At 41.4% G+C, this 27,740-nt stretch overlaps 5 protein-coding genes across 10 annotated transcripts; 3 read left to right on the forward strand and 2 right to left on the reverse strand.

Annotated features, from left to right (window-relative positions):
- Positions 1–1,010: 1,010 nt before the first annotated feature.
- LOC148397902 (uncharacterized) lies at positions 1,011–3,497 on the forward strand. Its single transcript, XM_088377323.1, has 6 exons — positions 1,011–1,228; positions 1,763–1,905; positions 1,987–2,054; positions 2,340–2,468; positions 3,057–3,152; positions 3,262–3,497. Exons 1-6 carry the CDS (start codon positions 1,118–1,120, stop codon positions 3,321–3,323), a joined length of 609 nt encoding a protein of 202 aa, XP_088233449.1. The 5' UTR covers positions 1,011–1,117; the 3' UTR covers positions 3,324–3,497.
- A 211-nt stretch (positions 3,498–3,708) lies between these two features.
- LOC148397903 (uncharacterized) lies at positions 3,709–5,721 on the forward strand. Of its 2 annotated transcripts, none has more exons than XM_088377326.1 (6): positions 3,709–4,049; positions 4,571–4,716; positions 4,794–4,852; positions 5,018–5,128; positions 5,206–5,307; positions 5,441–5,721. In XM_088377326.1, the coding sequence occupies exons 1-6, from the start codon at positions 3,939–3,941 to the stop codon at positions 5,473–5,475; spliced, it is 564 nt and encodes a 187-aa protein (XP_088233452.1). In that variant the 5' UTR covers positions 3,709–3,938; the 3' UTR covers positions 5,476–5,721. The 2 variants fall into 2 exon arrangements, with proteins under 2 accessions (XP_088233452.1, XP_088233451.1); XM_088377325.1 differs by having other exon boundaries at positions 3,716–4,049; positions 4,791–4,852.
- An 18-nt stretch (positions 5,722–5,739) lies between these two features.
- Positions 5,740–7,665, reverse strand: f2r (coagulation factor II (thrombin) receptor). Of its 2 annotated transcripts, XR_015858802.1 has the most exons (3): positions 7,521–7,665; positions 5,830–7,028; positions 5,740–5,797 (listed from the first exon to the last, which is right to left on the reverse strand). XR_015858802.1 is itself a non-coding variant. In XM_088377316.1 (2 exons), exons 1-2 carry the CDS (start codon positions 7,609–7,611, stop codon positions 5,887–5,889), a joined length of 1,233 nt encoding a protein of 410 aa, XP_088233442.1. In that variant the 5' UTR covers positions 7,612–7,665; the 3' UTR covers positions 5,740–5,886. The 2 variants fall into 2 exon arrangements, 1 of the variants encoding a protein (XP_088233442.1); XM_088377316.1 differs by having other exon boundaries at positions 5,740–7,028.
- Positions 7,666–7,815: 150 nt separating this feature from the next.
- iqgap2 (IQ motif containing GTPase activating protein 2) lies at positions 7,816–27,254 on the reverse strand. Its single transcript, XM_088377315.1, has 38 exons — positions 26,904–27,254; positions 24,466–24,565; positions 22,268–22,424; positions 22,072–22,149; positions 21,493–21,569; positions 20,372–20,439; positions 20,157–20,270; positions 19,877–20,055; positions 19,418–19,505; positions 19,172–19,335; positions 18,917–19,004; positions 18,663–18,826; positions 18,391–18,551; positions 18,095–18,219; positions 17,798–17,961; positions 14,756–14,846; positions 14,339–14,506; positions 14,138–14,280; positions 13,893–14,063; positions 13,731–13,814; positions 13,575–13,646; positions 13,438–13,507; positions 13,134–13,342; positions 12,897–13,049; positions 12,636–12,799; positions 12,319–12,543; positions 11,908–12,048; positions 11,423–11,511; positions 11,108–11,336; positions 10,859–10,991; positions 10,683–10,785; positions 10,457–10,598; positions 9,543–9,630; positions 9,216–9,428; positions 8,981–9,141; positions 8,765–8,902; positions 8,467–8,575; positions 7,816–8,353 (listed from the first exon to the last, which is right to left on the reverse strand). The coding sequence occupies exons 1-38, from the start codon at positions 26,947–26,949 to the stop codon at positions 8,240–8,242; spliced, it is 4,983 nt and encodes a 1,660-aa protein (XP_088233441.1). The 5' UTR covers positions 26,950–27,254; the 3' UTR covers positions 7,816–8,239.
- Positions 15,551–17,394, forward strand: f2rl2 (coagulation factor II (thrombin) receptor-like 2). Of its 4 annotated transcripts, none has more exons than XM_088377318.1 (3): positions 15,551–15,623; positions 15,785–15,850; positions 16,046–17,394. In XM_088377318.1, the coding sequence occupies exons 2-3, from the start codon at positions 15,787–15,789 to the stop codon at positions 17,116–17,118; spliced, it is 1,137 nt and encodes a 378-aa protein (XP_088233444.1). In that variant the 5' UTR covers positions 15,551–15,623; positions 15,785–15,786; the 3' UTR covers positions 17,119–17,394. The 4 variants fall into 4 exon arrangements, with proteins under 4 accessions (XP_088233444.1, XP_088233446.1, XP_088233443.1 ...); XM_088377320.1 differs by having other exon boundaries at positions 15,607–15,623; positions 16,105–17,394; XM_088377317.1 differs by lacking the exon at positions 15,551–15,623 and having other exon boundaries at positions 15,630–15,850.
- Positions 27,255–27,740: the final 486 nt, after the last annotated feature.

Below are 27,740 nucleotides of genomic sequence, written 5' to 3' on the forward strand. Positions count from 1 at the left end.
GGAAGCGTCGTTCTTACCAGTGCTGTTTCCAAAGTGCAAACTTTGGGTGAATTTGAGGCAAGCGGCCTGTTTCTTGAAAACCTCTAATTGATCGCCATTGAGTCTTCCTGATTTTGCTGTGGCACACACAGACAACGTCATGATGTCGGATCTGTCATGAAGCGGCTGGAGCTGGGCGACCAAACGCAGCTTGGACCAGGGTTTATTGAAGGAACGCAAAAGACAGACTATAGAGGCGCGACTAGAGACGAGAATAACTGAACAGAAAGACGAAACAAGACAAGCCACTAGAAAAACAGGAAACAAGAAGACATGAGACGCAAACAACCCGACGGGAGTGAGGGGCAGACAGGATTTAAATACAAGACAGCTAACGAGAGGCAAGTGAGGATGATCACACTGATGAGGGCATAGGAGGAGGGGAGGGGCGAGCACACAGACACGTGAACTGAAACTATGACAACATTAAAACAAGGAAACAAACTGTGACAGCTCTTGACAGGATCAGCTCTTTTTAAGTGCTTACATGGAATACTTGAACGTTGAACTGGAAGTGATTTGACTTTCAAGTTTTTCTTGGACCCAACCTCATCATGAGCTCTCTAAACTTTGATGTCAAAATGATACATTCAATCTAAATTCCACTACATGACACAGCAAGAAACCACCATAGATACATCAGGATTTGGGAACCCCCTTATGGGACCCCCACCCTTATCCAACACTGACACACACAGGACACACAGAAAAACTAAATTAGGATGAAAATGAAACAGCGTGAAGTCTGCTGTCAGTGTTGGTAAATTGTTTTTGGATTCAATAGGTCCGTTGCTTTTTTGGGGCTTTTTTTAGGGGGGGGTGGCTGTATGGTTTCTCGCCTGGGGCCCTTAGGGTGGGGGTCTATAAACACCCACTGTTGCACAACACATCTTAGTATGCTTGTTCCTTCCTATTCAAATACGGCCATTTGGCTGTTACGTAACGGGATGAATAGGACACAAGAGAACCATGGGCTTTGCATCAGGGTGTTCCAGCCCACTGTTATACAACGCATCAGGAACTTGCAGGCAGCCTCCCTGACATCCTCACACTCCGCGGTGGTCTCGCATCTTGAGCCATGTCTGCCCACTTGCTGGCCGTTCTGCTTGCCTGCACCTCCCTGTGTGCTGCGTCTGAACCGGACTGCAAGGAACTTGTTAAACCTCTGCAATTGGACAACCACAGCCCTGTGAGTATTTCGTATTTAAATTAGAGCTTAATAGAATTAAAAATGTATTTTTAGGGTCTTTGCTAGAGTGGTGTTTCTATACCACTATAATAATGGGGTCAACAAAGGTCATTAGTAAGGAGAAACACTGTGGCTAATTAGTAAAAAAATTTGCTTTAATGATCTTTGGAGAGTAGGAACAATTTGAGAGAAAGTCAGTTGACAAAAAATAACGTTCCCATTGGAAATAATAAAAGGTGAATTTAATTGCTGCAAGCTCAAACTGTGCCCATTACATAATCTTTTTAAGTAACATTGCCACACCAGTTATGCAAACTAAAACATACTAAAACTACTCACCCTTCAAAGATGATCATGTTGATGATGACAACAATGTTGATGGCAATAATGATGATGATCATGATGATGATGATGATAACCATGATGATGATGATGACCATGATGATGATGATGTCACCTGCACCCAAAAATACGTTTGGTAATAGCAATAAGCAATCATTTGGCTCAGTATGCGGTCTTTATGTTGTGCATCAGATCTTCGGAAAATGGATTCTTCACGTGAGCTCATGGGATGAGCCAGGCCTAAAGAGTGACCTGACGGCAGCAAACAGCTCATGGATCGAATTGTCCCCATCTTCCCAGAGTGGGACCATATCCCTCTACTGGGCTGACCGTCTGTAAGGGGACGAGCACTCGTCTGAGATTTTGCTTCCAAACTGAACAATCGTCACCACCTCTTTGTATTTGGCCTTACACAGGAACGACAACAAATGTCTTCAGGGCTCCGCTGATGTCACCGTGTCCGGAATGACCAGCCACGCCACCTGTACGCATCCTTTCATATCTACTTGAATTTATCGTCTTTGCTGTTGCATCCAGTAGCATCCGGAGTATTCAAGTCATTGAATTAAAAAAAAAAAAATGTCTATGGTGGCCACAAGATGGTGGCAAATCATTATGTGAGGCTCGACCTCATTAAAACATAGGTTGTTGTCCCAAAGACGCCACAAGGTGGCAGCAAAATAATGCTTTCTTTGATTTGTCCTGCAAAAACAGCAAATAGGTGAGTTAGAATAGGTTCCTGACTGTATTTTTTTTTATGTCTACACAGTAAACATCAACAACCATACTTCCTATCATGAGGCCAAATATTACGCAACCTGTTCCGACTGCCTCCTTTCCGAAGACACCACCCTCGTTCCAGATGGCAAATCTAAGGGCCGATACCTTTTCCTCTTCAGTACGTCTTTGAATCATCACTTATTGCTGCAGAAAAGTGAATATGTAAACCCGATACAACTTGTCTTTTATAAAATACTACAACCTCATGATTATTTTACCTTTTAATACAATGTAAATTTTCATCTAAATGTCCTCTGTAAATATGTTTTTTTTCTTATTTCTTTCTTATGTTTATATATTCAATAACATTTTTCATGCTTACTTTTAAAGAACAGCACTTTTTTAAATGCAGTTTAGTTGTATTTAACTTTAAAGTTCAGCAAGATATATTTTCACATTTATTAAATATATATAATAAATGTGCAAATATATTTAAACATATACAAAAAAGTATCTATAAAAGTTAACATTTAAAAACTATTTGTTTTTAATCACTTATGTACAATTTATGTTAATTCTTTATGTGCAATACATTTCAATTGAATCTATTTTTAAGAACAGTTCAATTTTGTTATATTAATGGTCAAACTATGCATCATTTTAAAATAATGCAGATAACTTTTAGGAATGAAACCTCTGCTTTGTTTTTGATGAATACCTTCTGTAACTGTGTTCTAACTCAAATTTGTCTTATTGCTTTTCAAAGCCCGAACTGGTAAACTGGAGCCAGCTGAGTTGGAGACCTTCAAGAAACAAGCCGTGTGTCTTAATTTCCCCCCAGAATACTACTTTCTGGACTCAGGTGAGTTTTTCACTTTCCCTTTTTATATATATATATATATATATACATACATACACATATACATATGATTACAACTCTCAGGCATCATTGCTCGCTGGTCTTGTTTCAGATGTGTGTCCAGATGAAAGGAAGACCAATGAGGGAGAAGAGCCAACTGGTTCCTCCAAGTAGATGGTGGCACATAGACAGCAAGACAAATATGCCCTGCAAAACCTACTAAATGTTCATATGTAACCTTGTGCAATGGAATAACCTTATAGACATGTAAAACTTGATGCAGGTCTGAAGTCTCAGTTTGTTAGAGAATACCGGTTAGCTGTAGGTGAATAAACTGCTGCAATTCTCCTCCTTGCAGTTCTGTCTCGAACCCTTTACATAGAAAAAATGACAGTTCTTTTCAAGGAATGACGGCAAAAAAAAAGTTGCCTGGTAACTTATTTGTACTGTCAAGGCAACATTGTCAATGCAATACAAATGCTCTGCGGGAAAACGACCTTCATTGCACAAGAGGAACGATTTTTCCCGTTAATCCAAAAAGGAGTTGTGGCGCTTTGCCCAGAGGCCATTCAAGGCCGACAGAGGACCTTTGAAATGCTCATTCAGTGCTCGGTAAAAGCAGGTCTCAGCGTGATTATTCACAGTTTTTTTTTGGGGGGTGTGTGTGCGTTGAACGCATCCTTTGTTTCCTTCGTACGAAGTAAACGTTTGCAAACCATTTTTGACTCTTGGAGAGCCCAGAGTGATCAGCATTAGGTCCGAACGCAGTTAGAGGACGACAGTGAGACCATGACTTGGCCTACGTTTCATTTTTTGTTAGCTCTCGCCGCACTTTGTGGGGCTTCTGCACCGGACTGTCAGGACCTAGTCCAACCTTTCATGCCAGAGGACCCGCAACAGGTAAATTGGGTTTATTAATTTCAGTGGATTTTTTAGGGTTAAAAGTACTCGGATCAAGTTAACGTTGGGAAACAAGGTAATAATTTTCTTTTGGTTTGACTGATATTTGTTTTTAAATGGGTTTACTACATTGCATTGTTTAAAAAAAATGCAAACTGCAACATTTATAATGAACAAACAGTATTGTTATACACATAGTGTCAATTAATACTAGACCATAAAAAACAACAAGTGTTTTTGGGACTAAAACAATAATTGAAGTTAGACCAAGATTAGTTAACGCTACAAAGCAAACAAGTTGCTTAAACGAGATAACTTCTGTGAAATACAGCCAATTTTCACAACACCAAAACTTAAAAAAAAAAAATTGAATTGCTCAACTTAAAATGTTATCCAAGTTTGTTGCCTTGAAATTTTTATATTTTTACAATATAAGGAGTATTATCTTGATATGTATCTCATATCTGAATGTGTACCAAATGCTACAGTATACATAGATTTGACTAGTTTATGTGCTGCAGGTTTTTGGCAAATGGGTGTATGCGATGGGAGCTGGTGACCCCTTGCCATACCACCTTGCGTTAGGGTCTTGGAAAAGCTCCTGGATAGATTTATCCCCAACGTCAGACAGTCACATTGTGACAATGCGATGGGGCGATCGCAGTCTGTAAGTTGTTTGATGCAGTTGGACTACAATGGAATATAAACTGCAAGCTGGAATATAATGATGTTGTCTCACAGAAGGGGTTGCAGTTTTGGTGAAGTCAACATGACAATTGCTAATGTCACCACCACATTTCGCAGTAAGTGTAGAAAATAAATACAGACATTACAAAATGAACACAAAGCACCTGCAATACATTCATATTGAATCATGATTTAATTCCAGTATTTTTATCTTTGTATATATGAGACATTTTACATTCTATTTGTGTATACTGTGACCAAAATGTGTACATTTTCCAAAGAATACCTAGCCGACCACAAAGGTCACCTCGTGAGGACATGCTCCGACTGTCTCCTGTGGACAGACACCTTCCGAAATCGTGATGTCACTGGTAGATTCATCCTACAGTTCAGTAAGCGAGCAACTTTCTCTCTCTCTCTCTCTTTGCAAGTCAATGTGACTTTTAAAATAAATATTAATAACAATCAGCACGGAGTGGAGCAATCGATCCCAATGATGTGGAAGTGTTCAAAAAGCAACTTGGCTGTCTGAACTTCCCAGAGGACTACTATAAATATGACGGAATTTCAGGTGAGACTTTTAGTTGAGTTGAATGCTGAATGAGGTTGCCACTCGCTTCAAAAGGGAATATGTGTGTTGTGGTCATCGCTCTTATATATTTTGTCTTTCCTTCCTTTTGTCTTTATCTGTCTTCCTTCTCCAGAGCTGTGTTCTGATGACAAGCCAAGTACAGAGTGAGACACTTTAAGAAGGAAAGAAACATCGATCATTTAGTTGTAATTAATCTTTGTAGACCATAGGGCGTATTTTCAGCCAGTATAACCATGTGATTTTGCCCAGCCCAAAATGTATAGAAAATGGAAAATAGAAGAAAATAAATCATGTATTCCACCATTTAAAAGGTGATGGCAATTTTATTTTACATTGTACTTATGTATACACTGTGGCAAACCACACTAATAAATGACCTGGCTGTCAATTCAAGATGAGCATGGTCAACAATTCTTTTTTTTTTTTTCAATCAGAAATGCAAATACATTTTCTAGATTGATTTGTTGAACTGTGTAAATGACAGACCTAAATGCCATGCACCTTGGTGTCCAATTTACAATACTGGCCCCCTGACAAACTTTGAACAACCTCCATTCTTCATGACTTGCTGCTGTCCCTCTGCCCGCTGATTCTAGTGCTCTGCGTATGCGAGCTGCTCGGAGTCTGATGCGGACGCTGGCATTCAAACAGCGCCACCACCCGTTTCCTACACTGAGATGAGCCAAAGTAGTAGAGGAGCGGGTCCAGGCAGCAGCTAAGGCTCCCTGCGCACATGGCGAGCAGGTAGGCCCGGTAGGAGGTGTCGCTGGACTTGTTGATTTCGATGTAGTGGACCATTAGAATGATGTTAGCTGGGGTGAAGCAGACCACAAAGATGACCAGCACAATTGCAGCCATCACCACCGCTCGAGTCTTTTTGTAACGGTTCTCCACGTTGGAGGCCGCCAAGGTCCGGATGATGCGCACGTAGCAAACCACCATGAAGACAAGCGGGACAAAGAAGAACACGCAGCAGTAGATGGTGAAGAAGTAGCGATAATAGGATTTCAGTTTTTTAGAATCTTGCACGTCGTGGCAGGTGGTGATGTCCAGTTGGGGCAAGTATGCGGTCTGACCCAAGGCCAAGAGAGGCGCTACTCCCATGAGGGCCAGCAGCCACATGGCGGCGCACACGGCCCACGCGGTCCGACGGCTGCGCCACGTCAGCGAGTTCATGGGGTAGACCACGGCCAGAAAGCGGTCAATGGCGATGCAAGCCATGAGCAGGACCGAGCAGTACATGTTGCAGTAGAAGGCCGCCGTTACAATCCTGCACATCAACGGGCCGTAAATCCAGTTGTTGCCGTGGTAATGGTAGGCTATCTTGAAAGGGAGGAGCAGGCCAAAGAGCAGGTCAGCACATGCCAGATTCAGCATGTAGATGATGGCGGGCTTTCTAGGACGGACAGGGTGCACAAATATCACTGCGGCCACAAGGTTGAGTGGCACGCTGATGATGAAGACAAAGATGTAGACCGTCGGGACGAAGGTGGTGGCCAGGCAGCTGCGCAGGAACCGCTTGGCCTCCTCCGAGACAAAGTAGTGCCTGTGAGGATGACGATGTGAGCCACGGTGTCGTCTCACGTGCTCAGGCTGGGAACCAGAGCCGGAACCGGTGTCATCGCGGAGGCCGTCAAGCATGGACGGACCCATGTAGTCCTGAGCATCGCCAGAGAAGGTCCGTGGGTAAAACCCTGAGGCTTCCATGACAGGAAAATGTTTTTACATTATACTATATGGCAGCCTGTCACATCTTTTTGTTTTATGCTAATATTTGGGTTTCAGATCAAATGAGAAAAAAGCTCATAAATCTTAATGCTGGTATTTACATCTAGATGCATTGAACAACTCAGGACGCAACACCTTTTTGAAATCAAAAGACAATGTTAATTTTTAGTCCTGTCCGCACTGAATACGCTATTTTAATTGTTGTCAATGGATAAGACATTTAGTTCTCTTTGTAGCCAAATAAGGGGTAAAGAAAACAAAACATTATTAAACAGCATTATCTTTGGTAAAGACAGATAAGTTGTTCAATTTGATGTCACTGAGCAAGTGTAACTATTATTGTAGTCTGAAAATTATATGGTACATATGTTCACAACATGGCATTGTAATATTTGCATAAATCCTACACCAAGCAGGAATACAGACAGTCAGGTTCTTTTTGAAATAAAAAAATTCTAACTTACCATTGCGGGTGCTGAGTGCTGAGCTGTGAAGTGAAAACATCACCAACAGCCAAACAGATGTGTGACCTGTGGCTGTACTGCCTTGAAGCATTTTGAAGGTAACGTTACAAGTACAGTTTATCAGGACTGGGGACAAGTGTGTTTTAATATAGTTCAGTCAGGGGGCTGGCGTAGCTCTTTTGACTCCTCCCCAATAATCCCATAGTAATACATGTTGGCCTTTTTTTTAGGAATTATTTGAAATTTTATTTTAAATTAAAATTAATTTGATCTTATATTAAATACAATTGTAGAATTGTGGGGAGAAAAATAATTTATTTCTCACTGAACAACAAAATCACAAAATTACATATTAAAAATACACTAGTTGCAGCATTTAAAATTTTTATTAATTAAAATATGCTTTGGATGTTTTGATTAAAAAGGCACTGGTGAACATTTCAACAAGCCAAGAGAGGGGCGACCTTTTGATATAACTGCTTAAGCAACATACAAGGGACAACAAAACAATAGTGTTTCTCTAAGAAAGAAAATGAGAATACCTTTCTAATTAAAATACATTAAATCTTGCTCTCCCAAAAAAGAAATAAACAGCTTCATTAAATTATTTGGAGAGGAAAAAAAAATAGTATTACATGTACATTTTCTGACAACCTTGATTTTGATGAACAAACTGCATGCTGTCATAAGGCACAATTTCCTAGCGTCCCTATTTTCATTCATTTTCCATAGAACTTTTTATTTAGGAGGAAGATGAGCAAGTTCACGTTTACTTTAGCTTTGTCGAACATCTTCATAACAGCCACGCCTTCGTATTGTAGCTGCAGAAGATCCTAGAGGCGGAATGACATGACAGCATTAAAATATATAAAATGCTGATTCTTACTCATACTATGCAAAGAACAACAAAAGTAATTGTGTGTGGTGGGAATATGACATAAATTACCTGGAATTGAAGCTGAACTTTTTCCATCTCAACACCCATAAACTTGGCTTTCACCTCAAAATTTCCAACTTCCTCAGTTGGTAAAATTTCAAACGTGACATTTTTGAACCTGGCGCACAAAAGACGACAGATTAAAAAAAAAAAAATGCAGGTCATGAATTGAACAACTAATCTGCTATCTAGTGGTCTCTATGTCAATGGCATTGATAGTTGCATTATTTGTATTAATAAATAATTTTCAGCTAATTTTGGATAATTACCCACAGCGCATTGGAAATCATTAAACGACTGGACTCACTGGTTAATCTGAAGCCCTTCGATCTCCAGAATGACTCCTTTCTCATGTAGCCTTGCGCCGGTGTACTTCAAGGATTGTGGCTTCCCTTTTTTGCTGCCCTTTTCATCTTTGTCCACTTTGATGGATCTGCGTGAATTCCTAGCCACAGCCCAGTGAAGCATGAGCAGTGTAACCACCACAACTGTGCCGGACATACATGCAGATCGTCACACTCACTTGCGGTTCAGGTTGTCCAGGCATGTCTTGATGTAGGTGTCATAATAATTCATCTGCTCCTGGTAGAAGGTTGTTTTCGAATTGAGCGCCACGAGCGTCTGCTGGAGCTTACCGAGATCGGCCTTCCTCCTTTGTCGGTAGCGTCTTTGGCAGCAAATATCCTGACAATCACAATTAGGTAGACAAGTTGAAAGGCCAAGTAACACTTGAGTGACTACAGCCTATGCTTCCACACCTTAGCAATGTCACTGATGATGTCTTGATATTTATTTGTGTCAGTGACAAGGTTGGCCTGCTCCAAGTTACGAAGATTCCGCAGGATCTTGCGCTTCTTCTGCTCAATGGGGAGCTGGCTGTCCTCCAGCACGGCAGGGCTGCTCTTTAGACCCTCGGGGGTTTGAGCGTCCTGGACCACCCGCCACACAGCTATCTTGGCATGCTCCGACTCCTGTGGATACAAAGTTCAAACATTACAGTATACATATATATTAAAAAAACAGATGGGCAGACAAACAAAAATAATAGCACAAACATAACATTTAGCAAAGTACGAAAATGTCACCTGAGGCACTGTGGCTGGGGTCTCTAAAATTTCAGACAATGTCTCTCCAGGTTGAATTCGGATCACATCTACTATTAGTTTCTTTGTCCTACAAAGACAAAAGCAGAGAATTATAACGTGCAAAAAAAAAGCACATGTTTGAAGAAGCCAACAAATAAAAATATCTTGTTTTTATACATATTAATTTGCCTTTTATAAGGTGTATGGTATTGTAGGATACTGAAAATCGTAGATGAAATACAAAGTTTTTGAGTCCCTTGAAAAAAACGTGTGGAAAAAAGTGTCAACCACTACATATGGATGCCACATATGGTAGCATACATCTCAAGGTTGGGATGAAATCATCTTTCTAATTCAGCACGTTACACACAGAAGGATGCGTGTTCATAGGGAAGATAACTGTCGCTGGCAAGCTTCTTCCTGTTTGGACAGGAAATGATTCAAGTGCAGGAAAGACAAAGTTAGGTCACGAGGCGATAACAGGACGGGGGTGGGGAAATAAATAAATAAATAAATAAATAAATAAATAAAAATTCTGCATATGCAGAATAAGGGTCAAAGATAGAACAACACTACATTGTAGCTTTATTCTGTCCATGGAGTATCAAAAGAGTCATCTCGAGCCACAGTTTCAGGCACACAAGTATTGGGACACTTGGCCATTAAGGGTACAAAGAAGTACAAATGAAAGGAAATATGGGCTTGGTCCCTGCTTTCAGTTTTAACAGCCTTCAGTCTTCTTTGAAGGCTTTCTACAAGATGTTGGCGTGAGTGCGTATGTGGCTCTCAAGTTCTTCTGTGATATCATTCCACTAAATGCTTTTCTTTGTGCAATGGCAAATAGTCATACTTGAACAGAAAAGGATTTGCCTCACCCCAAAAGTCAACCCACAAAAGAGCAAAAAATATCTCACTTTGTCATAAGAGTCTTCAAGTCTTTGTCATTCCCTTCAAGTAGCTCAAACTTGCTGGTCAGCGTGAGGGAGATCTCGGTCTTGGCCAGCTGGTTGAGGACACTATCCCTGTTGGTGTCATTGCTATGAACGGCTCCCTCACCTCATTTGAAGAAGAACATGGAAAACAATTGACATTGATATCTTATAATAAGAACCAAATGTGTAGCATAAACATGGGAGGTACCAAGTAATGTCTCAACGTCAGGGACATCTCCCAAATCCTGCAGGAGCTCATGCAACAGGTCGTTGAGGTCTGGTGAGATGGCGTCCAGATGTTCCAAGAGGAGCTGCGATGATACAGATGTGAAAAAGAGTTTAAGATCTTGACGCCAACAAAACATCAACCTCAATTTGACTTACTGAGTGCGTATTGATTATCTCCTCTATTGAGATATAGATAACAGGCTTGCTCAGGGTCACCATGTCAGAGTATTCATCAATGTTGAACTTCTCCTCGGGTTCGGGGACATCGCAGGCCGACTGGAAAAACACCCTTAACGGAATTCAGAAATTATTTTATTTACATGTTGTGGATGCAAAATTGGTGCTAAACAATTTGGTGCCAATCTGCCCAGATGAGTTCAGTATTAGCTAATTGTGCATCCTCACCGGAACTTCTCGTATGTCTGCGAGATGAAGTCGTTCATAGGCGTCATGTGTGCATTTTCGCCCTCAAACAGCTTGTTGGCAGCCGCATGCTGGAGCATCTTGGCCACAGATCCCAGGTTGCGTCGCTGATCCACATGGAGCTGCCCTCCCGCCGACAGGTCAATAATGTCGAACCCGTCGGGAGCTACGATGGCAGGATTCATGTAACGGTAGTAAAGCAAGTTGCCAACTACCTGCAATGGAAAAGAGAGGCGACGTCAATTACAAGCTTCGACATCACAGAAGTAACATTTCACAGGAAATAAAGTGCACAACCTACCTTTAGCAGCTCATCTTCTGATGCATCCGGAAACTTTTCGTGGAGGCAGTTCTTCAGAACCTTGGCGACGTATCGCATGCCATAGCTGCAAGCAAAACAGCAAGCGATGATGAGGACTCAAAATTGTCCACAGAAATATTACAAATGGGTATCAATGAACTTGACAATGTTCTACCAAGGCCGTTTAAACATCAGCACCATCTAGTGGTACACTTGGACCTGTGTTTAGTACTGAAAGCAAAAAAGAAATAAAATGTGTTTTCTGAATATTTGTATGATTACTTCTCTCATATGAACATGAGAAAGTGAATAATCGACAATACCGTAATATGTACCTATTACTGTGTCAAAAGAATAAAGTGGGCAACGATAATAAACAGATAACATTCATCCAACAATGTAGTCACTGCAAAGGTTGTTTTGGCAAGTGAAAATTGTCACGGAGGGCACAGACTGGACTTTTCCCCGTGTCCAAACTTACGGAATATTATCCAGAGAGGACACAATGGAGTTGAGGACTTTATCTGTTGCAGAGCGAAGTGCCAGACTGGAAGCCTCCAGCCTTTTGCGGACTTCCTCATGTGACATGGCCTGCTCCGGAGTCACTTCATAAGGCAATTTACTGAGACACAACATCAATACAGGCAGGAGTTAACATTTTATTGCATATTATGTTGTTTTGAATGGCTGTCTGGTTTGTTCATGGACATCTGGCTAATCAGGGAAACTAATTTGGTTTCAATGATAGAAGTTGGCAGTGCTTTCAACCAAAACGGTATGAAAGAGGCAAATTCCTGAAGGCCCATCGAATATTTCATATTTTGAGCAGACCCGGTATATTTCTGATTGATCCCATCAAAACCATTCTGGGATAAATTTAGAATGTTCTTACCTAACTTCTCCAGTGGCCGTCTCCAGCTGGTTGACCCAAGCTTTGTAAACATCTACTGGGTTGGTGTTGATGCCGAGATTTTTGTCATCAATGATGTCTTTGACCACAGGAGCCAAAAGCTGCCGGAGAGAGTTGTGGCCGCGTGCTCCTCGGTTGAAGCTCACCACCATCTTGATGACTGTGGGATTTCCTGTCACAATGTCCTGAATTTGGTCAACCTTCGACCTGCGACACAGCAAGAAAAATTCACAGTGGACCACAACTATCTCTCAAGGCAACGACCCAAATTCAGAAGAGACTATCACTTGAGTTGATACCTAATTTCTTCTTCAAGAGCAGTTTTGAAGAGTTTAAGCAGCAAATATTCTTCTCGCTGGTTGGAGGCATAGTTGTACAAGGTGAAGATGACAGTGTCCATAAACTTTGTAGACTTGTTTTGGGGCATTTGGAAGATGAGCTTAGCCAAGTAGGACGGATTGGTCTGCAAGAAAAAAAAAAAAAAAGCAGAAACATCGGACACGGTTGTCGTGTTTGGAGAATTGAGACGATGCTCCATTAAGAAAAGGTCGACCCGTTACCTGAAGGAGGTAGAAAAGATGTTGATAGGCCTCCAGTTTCTTCCGTTTTCCTTTACTTAGGCCTTTTATTCCCAGTTTGTCTGCTGTGGCCAGGTCATCATTACTTGCTTGATTTTTCATATTCTTCATTGTCTTATTATGAGTCACGACATCCTTTCAGCAGAAACGGAGACACGGTTGGTGAACGATCCACATAGGCCAAACCTGCACATACGTATAGAAGAGAGCTTTTGCCACCTGCAGCGTGATTCTGTTCTTCACCAGCAATCCAATCTTGATGTCCATCAGGTTCAAATCTTGCTCCATCTGCTGGTTTGAGCGAATCCTGGTGACCACTTCCTCCTTGAGCCGCGTCACTTCCTGTTCCTCCTGCAAATCCAAAGCGCTCTGCTGCAGCAAGTGGACAAACTTGCGCACGACTGATAGAGGCGGGTCTGTGGCCCCGGCTGTGTTATTGTAAACAAGAGGGAGAGAAAAATAAATGAAATATCATAATACACAATATGTAAATGTCTATTGAGTGAGATGTTATGTCACTTACTCAGGGTTCTATAGTAATTTCTTGCTTTATTGGCCTTTACAAAAGCCTGGATGGTGACAACTTCCTTCTCCTATTTGCAAAAATATCAGTAAATGCCTTGCGTAATCAAAACAAAACGATGTTGGAGTGTTACTCACGTGATCTTTAAAGTATTGCAAACGTTCATTGTATGCACGCTTGGCTTTCCACATTTTAACAAATGACTGAATCTAGAAGTAATCAAAAACAATAGTGTTTTCAAATGGATTACAGTGGAACGTAACTTTTACGACAAACCGGAATCAACACCTCACCTTGACAATTGAGCTGACATTTCGATGAAGCACTTTTATTCTGTTCCTGTATATTTTCCTCTGTTTGTAACCTCTCCAGCATGCCTGGAAAAAAACAAAAAGGAGTTGAACTAAAAATCAATATAAATGAAAATTAATTGCAAAGAGGGGAGGGGGGAGGACCTGCAGTCGGATGATGTGCGGTTCTTGTTGCCGCAGGTACTCCAACCTCTGAGCATGCCTTTGCCTCACCAGAAAACCTCGCATCCTCGCCTGCAGCTGCGCTACCAAGCAGTCGTTGGCCAACCACAATTGCTCCCGGTTATATTCTGCAGTCACACAACTGACGACACTCTAAACGGGATAAACGACCATCAATATTGAATCAATCATTATCAGATGTGATGTACTGAAGGGTGGCGGGGTACCTGAATTTCCTCTTTACTGAGGTGGCCACTATTGTGTTCAAAGTTTTCGGGCTCCTCCCAGGCACCGTGTCCAGTCTCCAGATTATAATAGTAATCATATCTGTCATTTACGCAATGTTTCACCCACACACTATCGATGCCACCTAAAAGAATTTGGAGAATTTAGTCACTCTTCGACCAAAGATTGGTGAGTGTAACTACCTTCAGGTGCAATCGTTTGTTGCGTTTGCGCCAGTTCGGCCTGGTACGTTTCAGCACATTCTGCGAGCACGTCTCTCAGCCCTGCATTTGGGGATTGCAGAGCCAGCAGTGTATTCTGGGAATCGCCCTCTGCCACCATCTTGTTAATGTCAGCTACTGCTTCAGCCACTGTCAAAAGAAAGGATGACTGAGCCAAAGAAGTGTAAGAAGTGGCAAATATGGAATCAGTCAAGTAACAGTTGGAGTAAACATTTATAGAATGGTGATTTGATACTTTGTGGGTTGGAAGTTGAAAAAGGACAGAGCGTCACAATGATGCTCACTATTCATCAAGTCAACCAGTCAGAAAATCCATGCATATAAAACTGGCTTAAAAATGTTTTAAAAATGCAAAACATAACAAAATTGTGCACTGACTTGTGAGAGCTTCTTCTGCATCTTGGTTGGCTGCATGTATGACCTCTTGGATTTGGTCCAGCCACAGCACAGCAGATTCATCTCCCGAGGTCTGCAATTGAACAAAATGAGTTGCCACATTTTCAGACAAGTACGATCAAAGTAAAAGTATATTATTAACCACTGTTAGTGGATATTTAAAATCGATATACAGGAATTGTCCAACCATTTAATTAACTCGATTCTTCATCCACAACAACACAGATCAATTTAAGATGGCAATACAACTGCACCTAGTCTAAACTTTCACGTTATGATGACGACGCATATGCCGCTCCATCGCCACTATCTCTGTAACAAGAGTATAACAAATGTAAATTTGAAGGCTAATTTTAGTCAACTCTGGAGAGGGTTAAGGCAATCCCTGACCACTGGCAGGAAGGAAATTGTCATTAGGTTGGGTCCTAAAATAACCCTCTGCAGTGGCTGAAATTTCCCAGACTGTTTTTCTTGTGGAGTAGATTATATTCCAATTTATTGAACTATCAACAGAATACAAAAATAGCTAATTACTTTACAGGCAAGACTACTTGTAGCAGAGCAAACAGAATAATGAACGATTGCATAACTTTTTTTTTTTTTTTACAGCGGGATGACCCATATGTCGCAACACAATATTCAGCAATATTCAATTGCTAAATCTGGCATTACTAAAAAATACATGCTTAACAACTATTTGATGACACTTTTGAATATCACAGCAAATTCTAAACCACGTTCTTTGTATCCTCCCACTCCAGTGAGTCAGTGGGCAGTGACTGACGCAGGCAGCGGGGAATTTTGCTTTCAAGGCTAGACAGGAAACGTGCATGCAGGAGCGCACAAACAGGCAAGCTTTCCTTGTACTTTGAGCTAGCAAAGTTTGAGTACGCATCGTCGGCAGCTGTAGCGCTGCTGCGATGCCCGAAACAAAATTCATAGGCGGATAACTGCTATTCGTGCTAAAAAATACTAAAACCCAACAACATTGAATTTTTCTGTATTCGGGAGACATGGCAGACATTTTAGCCGGACTTTTCATTTGTCTAATGGCTGTGCAGAATATCCAGGCTGATGGTAAGTGACTTTCATCATCTATTTCCCCTGTTAAATTTTATTTCTTCATGTCAATCCTGAACTGCAATTATATCAACTAAATGGTTTAAGACAAGAGTTTCTGGTCATTTTGTTGTTATCCCTTGAGAACTATAAATCTGGTTTAAAAAAAAAAAGTTACATCTCTCAATAAACATACATTTTGTCCCCATATAGGCAATAAAACTCGGACAGCAAACAGTACACAATCTGAAGTGTCTCCAAAATCTTTCAAGGGCAAGATATATCAACACAATTGGACAAAGCAGCTGTCAGCCGATCTTCATGACAGTGGAGACCCGTGGCTGGATGTGGACCCAGATGACGCGGCGACAACCTACACCACAGGTCTCTTAAGCACCTGGATCCTTCCTTTATCGTACATCTTGGCGATGATTGTGGGCATTCCCTCCAATGCCTACATTCTGGCCTTCCTCAGACTGAGACTTCGAGCAAAGTCCTTGTCCACAGTTGTCCTTTATCTGAATCTGGCCTTGTCAGATCTGCTGCTTCTGTTTTCCCTGGCATTGCGCGTCCACTACCACTTCAGTGGAAACAACTGGGTATTTGGAGAATTCTCCTGCCGGCTGATGACGGCCTTGTTTTACGGCAACGTCTACTGCGCAGCGCAGACGATAGCGTGCATCAGTCTGAAGCGCTACCTGGCTGTGGTTAAGCCCTTCCTGTACAGAAGGCTGGCCAAGACCGCGCTAGCAGTCTGGGCGTGCTTCATCGTGTGGTTCCTATTTGGGGCAGCTATTATACCAGAGCTACTTGTCAGGCAAAGCTATTGGCTCGCCGAGCTGGAAGTCACCACCTGCCACGATGTGCTTCCCCTTGACGAAAAATCCCATTCACTGCTTGTGCCCTACAGACTGATACTGGTTTTCCTGGGCTTTGTAGTCCCCTTTATGATTTCCATCTATGCACACGTGTCAGTGGTACACCATCTTGGACAATCGGGGTGTAACTGGAGACCGTTTATCAAGATCAGTACTGTGGTTTTCATCATCTTTGTGGTGTGTTTCTTGCCCAGCGGGATCTTGCATATTGCACACTACGCACGTCTGTTTTCCAGCGGGGATGACAAACTGTACGGATACTACAGATGTGCTGTGTGTCTCTGCTGCTTCCACAGTTGTTTGGATCCCTTCCTGTGTTTGCTCATTTCTAAATCGGCTGCACCAGAGATACAATTCATCTCCATCCGCAGGATCCCAGAGAGGCTGGCTGTTAGGATATGCGAGTAGCGAAATGGCATCGCTTTAGAAGACTATTGTTGGGACACAGCAGGGAAACACAATCTCGGAAACATCCGACACTGGGAAATAAACAGGGTAGTACACGACCACAGTAAAAAAAAAAGTCTCCTATGTACACATCTACTGTATGTGCAGCACTAAGACAGGAATGTTGCAATTCTGTTGATTTTGTGACATAATGGAATGAAAATTATGACTCGTTTGACATCAGAAATGCAAAATATTACTCACTGTTTAAAAAATAAAATACAAATCCTAAATATACTTCTTGTAATGTTTCACAGATTTAAAGTTTTCACAATTGATAAACTAAACGATGGGAAGTTTATTTGGCGGTGTGGCAATGAAACTAGCTGATTTGGGTTCGATCTTCATTATTAAAAGGCAATTGTCGTGGGTGACAATGTTATTGATGAAAACATTAACTATCTTATGTATTTTATGTAATAGAATTGTGTAATTGGGAGTTAAGAAAACTTTTATAGAAACTCTACATCCATTTGAGAACAAAACCAAAAATGTCAAACCTAAACGAGGAGATATTTGATTTGCCCATGATGAGAGCCGCTCCAATTTATGATCTGACACATTTCCGAGGTTGAAAAACAACTATGAATTTGTTGTTATAAGCACATATTTATACATACACATTTAAAAAGCATAGTACCTGGCAGAGGGATTGTTTGGTACAGAGTAGAACATCGTGGTAGTGTTTAGCTGTGACTGGGTTCACCGCTGTCAACTTAGCAGTAGGGAGGAGCAAGGCTGCAAGTGTCTGCTGATGATCACCAGAGTTCAATGCCTCATTGATCTCTGCTACTGCTATGATTCCTAGAAGAAGTATAGAGGGATACCATTTTTTTGTTTAATTATGAATAAATAAATAGAAACCATCAATATTTACGACTACTAACTGCAACATACAAATTAGTGCTACAATCAGAAATTTGTGTGACGTTCTTACGTTCGTGCTCTTCAGCGACCTGAACGTTGACAGCGTCAATGCATTTTTGAACATCATTCCAAGTGAGGAACTCTTGGCCAGTCGCAAGAGACTCCACCCGCAGCTCGGTTAGGGTGTCAGCATACCTGAACAAAGATACCATTGTAATAGTTTAACACAATTTTATCAAACTAAAGGAGCCTACAAAGAACTTAACAAGGACTTAAGATGATCTGCTAGTGCCATTTATTAAATAGCGGCCATTTACTGTTACTTGTCATCATTCTAACTACCAAAAAGTCCAACAGTTGACATACCTAATTAGGTTGTCTTGGTCCATGTTTGTGAAACCCAGAGGTGAGTCTGTTAGCTGCTCGATGACAGCCTGTGAATCTTTGGTGTCCAAAACTTCATTGAGCACAGCTACAGCTGACAGCATTTCCACAGCCACGCTCAATTCCTCATGGCTCAGGCCAGACTGAATGCAACATCAATTTTGGACTCATGACAACACTGCATATCTCATATAGAGAAACATAATACAGTGCCGGTGGATCTTCATACGAGTAAGAATGATGCCAGGTCGTACCTTCCCACTTTGCAGTTGCAAACTAAAAAGCTCATTCTGATAGAGAGTAGCAGCTGTTGCGTAGACAATAGACAGTTGAGCCTCGGGGTTCATGAGCTCCTCGGCCGTCGCCGCTGCGTCGCCAAGACGAATGGCAGTGTTGATGGCTGAAACTGCCTCAAGTTCTGCTCAGAAAAACAATGAGATGAAATGATGGGAATTGAGCATACTTCTTCAGAAAGAGGTGAAAATTAGGAGCATGGAATTGTGCTTACTTCGTCTTTCAGCCTCTGCAAAGTCATTGCACGAGGTGACAACTCTTTGAATCTCATTCTTATCCGCCAGAACTCCTTTGTCTTCATCCTGCGGTTAAAAAAAATGCTTGAAGTTGATATTAATATGAAACTTATAGCAACATGACATACCCTTCATATCAGTATTCATCAGTGTGTATGGACTAAACATTTACATACTATATACGAGGTTGCATACTGGGTGGCAAAGGCCATAAAAAGTCAAAATTAGGGTACCTTGGATTTGTGCAGACAATAGGTGGTAAAATGCTCCAGGTACCAGCCATGGTTCACATTCTGCACACCACGCAGGGACAGCGCTTGAAGCCTGAGTGCAGCCAAAAGAGAAGCTTCATCCTGGGTGCGCACGGCATGATTCACCTGCCTTACTGCTGCTTGGACTGCAAACAGAAAAAAACAACAGAAGCGAGTCATTCTATCGTCCAGCAACGTTGATGGTGATGGAGGAAGGTTAGGCCTTACTGTTGACAAAGTCTATGCAGCTCTGGATCTCCTGCTGTGTCAGCAGCTCCTCATAAACATCTCGTTCCTGAGTGTGTAATGTGGAGTACTAGGAAAAATAGAAAAGTTACATTATTCATGTCGCTTAGAGCGGCATGTTTGTTTAACAAAAGTTTCAAGTGATGTTTGCGGTGCAAGTGTTAACGTTTGGTGAAGTACAGCTGACACTGCAGCGGCTGGAATGTTCTGGCAAGGCTCGGCACGAGTCATTGCGGGCAAGCGTTTTCAGTTGAGTCCATTAGACACTGCAATTGGAACCATCTGCTTAGGCAACAACTTTAAAGGACTGATGCCGAAACTCTCAAACAGAGTAAGCCAAAGCACATGACACCACTGATACTTTCAACAAACGTTTCATTTTAACAGCTGGATGCGTGTCCACCAAATCAGGGGGATGGAGTAACTTTATAGAACTCTTACACTCGCCGAGGACCGATCTTGTTTACTGGTCTTGGCCTGGCTCAACGTGTCCTGGTAGTCTTGTGCCATGGCTTCCTGGGTGTTCCTCAGCACAGCGTTTGGATTTGTCAGGGCTGACATGGTCACAGATGCCTGCCCCCTATCTATTGCCTCATTGATTGCAAATACAGCCGCGTGCACTAAGGGCAAGAGCAACACAACAATATTCAGTGCTGCAGTGATTTCAAAAAAAAAAAAATGCCCACCTTGTGAAATGTAGATAGGAGGTTAAATGACTTACATGCTGCTTCATCCACTGAGAGCTCATTGGCCAGGATTCCTCCAATTTTACTAAAAGCTGGCATTTGAATACCATACTTGTCCAGTTCACTCCTCATGTTACTGATCTCTTCCTCTGGGATACACACACAGCACACAAAATATAACAGCAAAACTATGACTGGCGTTAAAAACAAGCAATAGATCAAGTCTTTTTTATTTTTTTTATGTTGTTACCTGTAAAGGCCACCTTCCCTAATAGGTCCTGGATCTGGGGTGCAATGCCTAGTTTGTACAAGTACAAGCTGAAAAAAACAACAGTGTGCCTAAGATTAGCAATAAAACTTGAGCAAGCACTCAAAGCCTGACAATCTGTAGCAACAAACAGCAACTGCAAGATTTGCCTGAATTTTCTTGAATAACAGAGATTAAGTCTGGCTTTTCTTTTTGTGCAATTCCCACCAATAACACATCAACACCACAGGGAGGTAGTGTTGGCTCAGGATTCAAAACAGAATTGACACCAGCCACATGAGCCTGTCCTCTCGTCTACTGGTCAATTAATTCAACAGGTAGTTGCTTGGAGACGTCATCAAACTTTCATCAGTCTGCAGGTATCTGATAAGTCATAATGAATTATAGATAGTAAAGATAGAGCTGCCATCAGGGCAACTCAAAGGCAGAGGCAGATTATTTGGTTACTGAGTGTGTGCAAACATGAAACGGCCTCTTTCCCTGACACATGGACACGGTTTCATTCATTCTGAGAAACAAACAGAAACAGCTGACCAACAATAATAACACTGACTGGGGAGATTTTAACGTCATGAGCTGATCAATTGCTTGCCTCAAATGATGACTCCATGTATTTTTCCCCCCCGGCATCTATCTGTTCTATTATAAATCTTTTCCATCCATCTTATATTGCTGTTGTTTGACATTTTTTTCCACCATACTATGTGCCTACAACAACATCTGCTGCTTTGACTCCATGTGCGTACATTTGCGCACAGGGGCAGCCGCGTGGGTCTCCTGCTGGAGTCACAGGAAGGAAGAAGTCATGTGTGCCGGAGTTGGGAAGGAAACCAACTCTCAAAGGACCTGACACAACACAACAACAGAGAAACAATCCAAGCAGCTCACGTAATCTCTCCCTAAATCGCACTTGTTGACCAGACGGTCAGGCGGAGAAAATTTGTTCATTCAAGTCATGAATCTGGAGATGATCAATATATCCGTTGTGACGAAGTAGAGCTATTGACAGGCGTATGAGGTGTTATGTATGAAGTACTGCCGTAGTTTGAGAATCTAATGAAGCAGTTAAAATACAACAACTGTACATATGGAATTCTTCTTACCTTAGTGCATGTATGCAGTATACCACCTTGGGCATGTTTTTGCGATCGTACACATCTGTCGTTTCTGGGTAGAATATCTGGACAAAACAAGAATTACGTGCATTATTGTTATTTTAAAATTTGTTTCACTATCCTGCAGCAACCAAACATTTATTTATTATTTGGCTTTGAGGCACTAATTACCAAAGTAAATAATTATTAGGATCTCATTCTCTTAAAATAGGAGTGACCCAACACCACATTGCGACACTCATTACGGACTTTTCCATCCTGTTTGTTTATTATTTGTCTTTGAGCCACTAATTATAGAAGTAAACAATCATTAGGATCTCATTCACTTAAAATATGAGTGACCCAACATCACATGGCGCTGCACGGATCAGGGACTTTTCCATCCTGTCATGGCAATTACCCGCTAGTCACCTCATCACCATTTACTCAACTACAAAACACTCAACTGGTCATAACAAACATAAAGCTGTGACGGCTTAAGTCAGGCGGAACCATTGTCTATACTGGACACGCATATGAGTGATTGCGAGACAAGACAGCAACCGTTGAGCTTTGGACACTCCTTACCTTAGGTAGACCCACTGACTCCATGGCCCTGAGCCACTGGACTGTGTTGTCAGTGTGCCTGAAGTGCAGTCCTTTACTCTAAAAGACAAATAAAGAAGATGGACCTTCTGAATTGGCTGAAATGGAATTCCTAAAAGTGACGTAGGTGGTCAAGTATTCGACAAAAGTGGCAGAGCCGACATCAAAACAGACCTACCTTGTACCGAGATTGATCCCTGTCATAGATTCTTTTTACGGTCACCATTTTGGGGGCAAAGAAGTTGGCAAGTTTGCCAAGGTAGACACCATTCCTCAGGCCCTCCTCCAGTTCTGTGGTGGTGGGCAGCTCTTCTTCCAGGCAGGCTTCCATCCATCTAACAACAAATAGCAAATAGGAAGATCCTTCCCTATAGTGTTCTAAATGTTCATTAATTCAGCCAAACTGATAAAAGCCAAGTGTTTACAAACATTCCGATAACTTACACGTGCTTAAAATCCCAAACGATAATACATTCAGTACAGTGTTGCTGTAGCGGTAATTTATCCAATATGGAGGCAAGAGTTATTGCTGAATTGAAAGGTTGCGTCATTTCTTGGGATCATCCCCATGTTTCCAACCGTGGTCCCCACCCGAGGAGAAATATTGAAGTAAGAGATTTGTGAACTGTGTTTAACCCTAGATGTGAACAGCAGCTTTTGCCTGGCGCTGGGGACTATTTTCTTCTAAAGAGTTTGGTAAATGATTTGTCAGGTTGTGAATTATGTTGGTTCGAGTATCTGTTACACATTATCAGGCAGGCTTGGAGTGACGCCATATTTAAAGTTGGAGCGCCACCCCTGCCCAAATGTTTCTCTGCTGCTAGAAACGTTTAGTTGTGAGCATTTTCTAGCTCCATCACAACAACAGAATAAATAACGGAAAGAGTCAGTCATCGCCGCTCGATCCGAGACAATGTTCTTACGCAGACACAAATATGTGGAATCATAAAAAAAATGAGACACTTGTGATTTCTGGGGGCAAATTGTTTGGCGGGAAAACAGTCAAAAAGGGACATCCTGCTTGTGAGACATCACTTCCTGTATTTAGAACAACATAGAAGAGCATGTCTCCCGAGGAGGACGGACTCAATGTAAGTTTACAGCTATCTGACAAGATTTTCCTGTCATTGTCCAATCTGTGGCCAACCAGGAGAAACCGAGCAACTGTGTTGCCACAAGACTTTTCCTCTCAGCTTCAAAACCACAGTTGATGCCGCTGCACTGAAAACATGCTTTTCACACTTTTGCCAAGGCTTAGTTGATTGTGTTATGAGATGTAGAAGAGAATCCGTGAGAGGATCCGTTTTGACACAAAACAAACTTTGACAAATGTAAACAATCGGCGTTTTACTCTTGGGTAAAAGTTCAAAGTCTACCTGAAGAAGCTCACGAGCAAGTGAGTGGTTACCCAAAAAAAAAACAATAAAAAATACCATTAACTGATATCCACCAAAAAAGAAGCACAGTTTAATTAAGTTCAGTAAATGGTATTTTCAGTGATACTGTACACTAGACCGGAGATAAGTGGATTCAATCCTTGTTCAGAGAACATCGGACGGCTGACCCCCGAGCGTAAAGCCCTAATCCCTTGCTCTCCCTGCTTCATTAGAAACTCTAATCCTAATCCAATTGAACACTTTTTCCAGAATAGAAGACCAAATGACAAGAGTATAGTAAAGGAAGTCAGAGTATGAAACTGTTGAGTTGGAAGGAAGCAGCTGTTTGGGTTAAGACCTCTCGGGACAGCGACGCAAGACTTCTACAATCTAGGTAATCAGATCTGTGCTCGCTGCTTCGTCTAGCCTGCATAAATTGACCGTCTGATGACAAAGCAAATAATAAAGGCAAAGTCCAAGAGCATGTTCGACTGCTGAGACAAATGAATAATGCGCCGTACCACGACAAATGTCAAGAATGGAAAGTTATTGCCGTGCAAAGGAGAGAGTTGAAAGGAAGTGGTGTGTCTCAGCACGTGTCACAGCGAATGTTCTTTCATTTTCACATCTGAAAACATCCTGACACAATTGTAAACACGTTGCATATGTGAAGTGCTGGATTTGTTTTTTCTCATGGATCGTTAGAGGTTAGAGATTAAGTCAGAGGGATTGTTTCCATGAAGTCAGCAGAATTGATCTGCAGTAGCGTGTAATCGTCTCCTGTGCGTGCTAATTCGGTCTTTACCTGTTCTGACAGCTTCATGCAAGCATCATCAATTAAGCACTCGCAGCTTTTCTCAGCTCATGCTGTTGTTCTTCTTCAAACTTCATAACCATGACTAATTCAATTCTAAGTATTCTTTCGATAGAAAACGCTTTTCGCCTGATGGCTCTGAGAAAGCCTTGGGGTTCTTCTGGGGATGGACTTTTGTTATTTTACCGTTTGGCCTCTTCCAGATGACACAGGTACTCGTAGGCGATGTTCTGCCGCCTCCTCTCATCCATCTCCTCCGCTGACAGTCTCTCATCGTCCTGAATGGCTGCAAAAATGAATTGCAAAGCTGTTACTGCTTATATTTAATAAACAAATCTGACTAATATTATGCTGATCCATAAATGTAGCTCATCAAATAAAACATTTAACTGATCATGTATATGGGTAGGAGATAGTTTATATCATCATGACCCAAAATGAAAAACAGGTCAATATTGACAGAAGTGCTGCTGTCATGTGCATGTTTACAAAACGTAAGCACAGTAAAATCCACGACTTGAAGCACCAAAGTGTAAATCTAGCGAAGTGACTTCTGCTGGGACTTGACCTTTACCCGCATCTTAATGAATGTGTCTTACATCAGCCTAATCCAATCACTTCATTACTTCTGGTGGAGTGAAGGCCTATTCGTATGGCTTGACCAATACCCAAATTCTTGGACTCTGACTATATTCAGAATTTTCACATGAAAGATCAAGAACATTACATCACCGTGATTGGATCTGCTTTGAATGTTTTGGCAGGTCAGTGCAAAGGACACCTAATTTCACATGGGATGTATCGTCATACACGGGTTGTGTGCTCACCGCTGCCTGCTGCAAGAAAAGTGGTTAAACCAGTTGACTGATTAGCCTAAGCTCCAGAGAAGTTAAATAAACATGGATTCATTTACAGTAAAAACTAAAAATTTATTCTCTGAACTTGGGAGTTGGACTGGAAGTTTGACACGACTACATCATGCTACAGACAGCAACACCCTTTATGTTAACAATCTCAGTCTTCCCATTAATTTCTTGTTATAGAAGTTCTGCAAACCAGAGAGCTTTCCCCACGTCACAGAAGTTTCATTTCCAGTTTTAAGGTCATCACATTTCTACTCTTGGTCATCGCTTCTACCATAGATATGAACAATAGAAAGATATGACACACCGCTTTGAGTTGGGTGCCTATGACAATGCTAAGCTGGTGGGGGCATCATGATGTCAGATGATTGCTGATAGCATGAAAAAACAAACTAAAAAGGATGCCTTCACATTTTGATGCATAGACATCAAATCTGTATAATCACTTCAAGGGACCTTGGAATAACCATCCATTACACAAACATATTTACAAATGTTTTAAATTAAGTATAGCATATGCTTTCATGTTGACAAAAAAGGAAATTAAACAAAATTCAGTTGAGAAAGAGCCAAAGAATGTGCACTGCAATATAGTGAGGGGTGACTATTCTAAATTCAAACGGCAAGTTTTCCCTTTCGCAGTAATCCCACTGGAGTTTAATACAGTTTTTTCTGCCACACCTTTTTGCACCGTATTTGAGTCTGCCACCTGTGCTTCAAAAGTTCATTGAGTTTACGTTCCCCGAGAGCCGATGTTGCCTGAACTTCATATTGTACCACTTTTAGAGGTGTTGTCAGATATCCTGTACACATCAGGGGCCAATTGAGAAGTGCAAATGTTTATTGATTGCATTTATATTTATACATGGAAGACTGGTCCAAGTGAAGCTACTAATCACAAGACATAATGACTAATGTGCACACTTCCTGCACTTTTGTACTAAGTGTTATATATTTAACCCACAGGATGAGGTTTGCTGCCTTTGTGTGCACATCATCATGGGACTACAGTTATTGGCTCTATGGTGTTGACTCATACTGTTTTTCAGTGCAGTGTCGCTCGCTAGTAGCACTGGGAAAAAAAGGGGACTTTTTGAGATAGATGCCATAAAATGGGTTGATTGTTACATTTGTTTTGAGGGGCATTTTATTACTTCCAGGTACAACATGAATGAACCTTTGGAGAGGTTTGGGCTAGCCTTGTGTTAAACTAACATTTGTGCTGTTTCCCTGCAGGGACACTTCCCCTGGTCTTATCTCTTAAAATTTGCTCTTTGACCTCATGTTTACCCCAGCAAGATAACTACAGTAAGACCCGACTCGACGCCGAGGCGTTGTCATGTGCTGATTTTAATTTGAAAACATCACCACCACAGCAATGTAGAACAGTTAATGTTTAAACTATGAGAACCGACCTTCTGTGCAGAATGGCTGATATGATGAATACATTGATGAAATACATTGAGGGGAAATCATTTAAATCAAAATTTAGTGCAGTAGCCGCAGCACGTGTAACCTTTGCGGTTTAGACAGCATATCCTGAGTATGCATTAAGCAACAGATATATTCGTCTCACTTGAAACTTTCTGGATTGTTTTATAAGCGATATTTTATTTTTTTTATTGCAAAGACACACCTCCTGGGTGCAGAAGTCAGGTGCTGCTCAACCACCTGCTGCTCATCAAACATCTAGTCAATGTCGATCCCTCACCAAAGTTAAAAAAAAAAAAAAAAAGACTTTGAATAAAAAGACCCACTTACTTCCATAGCGTGGCTTATGTAGAGAAACCGTCTCTTCATGATTCATCCTGCCTCGTTTCGCTCCAGCAGTAGTCAACGCGCCTGAGCCGCCAACAACTTTTCTTAAGCAAACGACCAAACGCACGATGAGGCGTGCCAGAAAGTATTGAACTGAAATCAACCTAACCTAGAAGTACTTGTGGGGGGAAAAAAAGGGGTAAAAAAAACAACTAAGAATAGCCCCAAAAGTCGTTAGAACCTTCTCTTGTGACCACCAATCCCCATGGTGTGCGCTCTTTTATGTGACTCCTCCACAAAGTGGCTATGATGTTGAAAGTAACGTAAGGGTCACACATATGGACCTGACAGGAGATGAAGCGACAGCTTCTTTACGCCATCTGCTGGCCAATATATGACATTGTGTGACATTCAGGGCCGAGGCGAAAATCGGAAACATTGCAACTCGAGCTTTCAATTTGACAACCCCCAATGTAGTCGGTAGATGGCAGCCTTTGTTAATCAAAGTCAAAATCGTATTTTGTAGCTACCTAACGGCACTGCGTGCTGCAAAATAGGAACCTTATTATGAAATCAGGTAAATATGTGCCGTAACTCTATAAGTATATAAATATTGTAATTAGGTGCGGGCTAGGCGGTTGTAATGCAAATGTTTTTTTTTTTTTTAAATATTCTGATTGCATTAAACACAATATGAAACGGTACACTAAAGTCAAATACAGAAGGCCTCCTGCATTTAAAAATAAATCAGCTATTGAACATGAAAGAAAAACAAAATTAATCAATTTCTTTTCATAGTGGATCATTCAATTCAACTATACTGTTTACATACAGGAAATA

This window comes from Syngnathus floridae, chromosome 5, assembly GCF_059516105.1.
Source record: "Syngnathus floridae isolate MCC-2025c chromosome 5, RoL_Sflo_1.0, whole genome shotgun sequence".
NCBI classification, from domain to species: Eukaryota; Metazoa; Chordata; class Actinopteri; order Syngnathiformes; family Syngnathidae; genus Syngnathus; species Syngnathus floridae.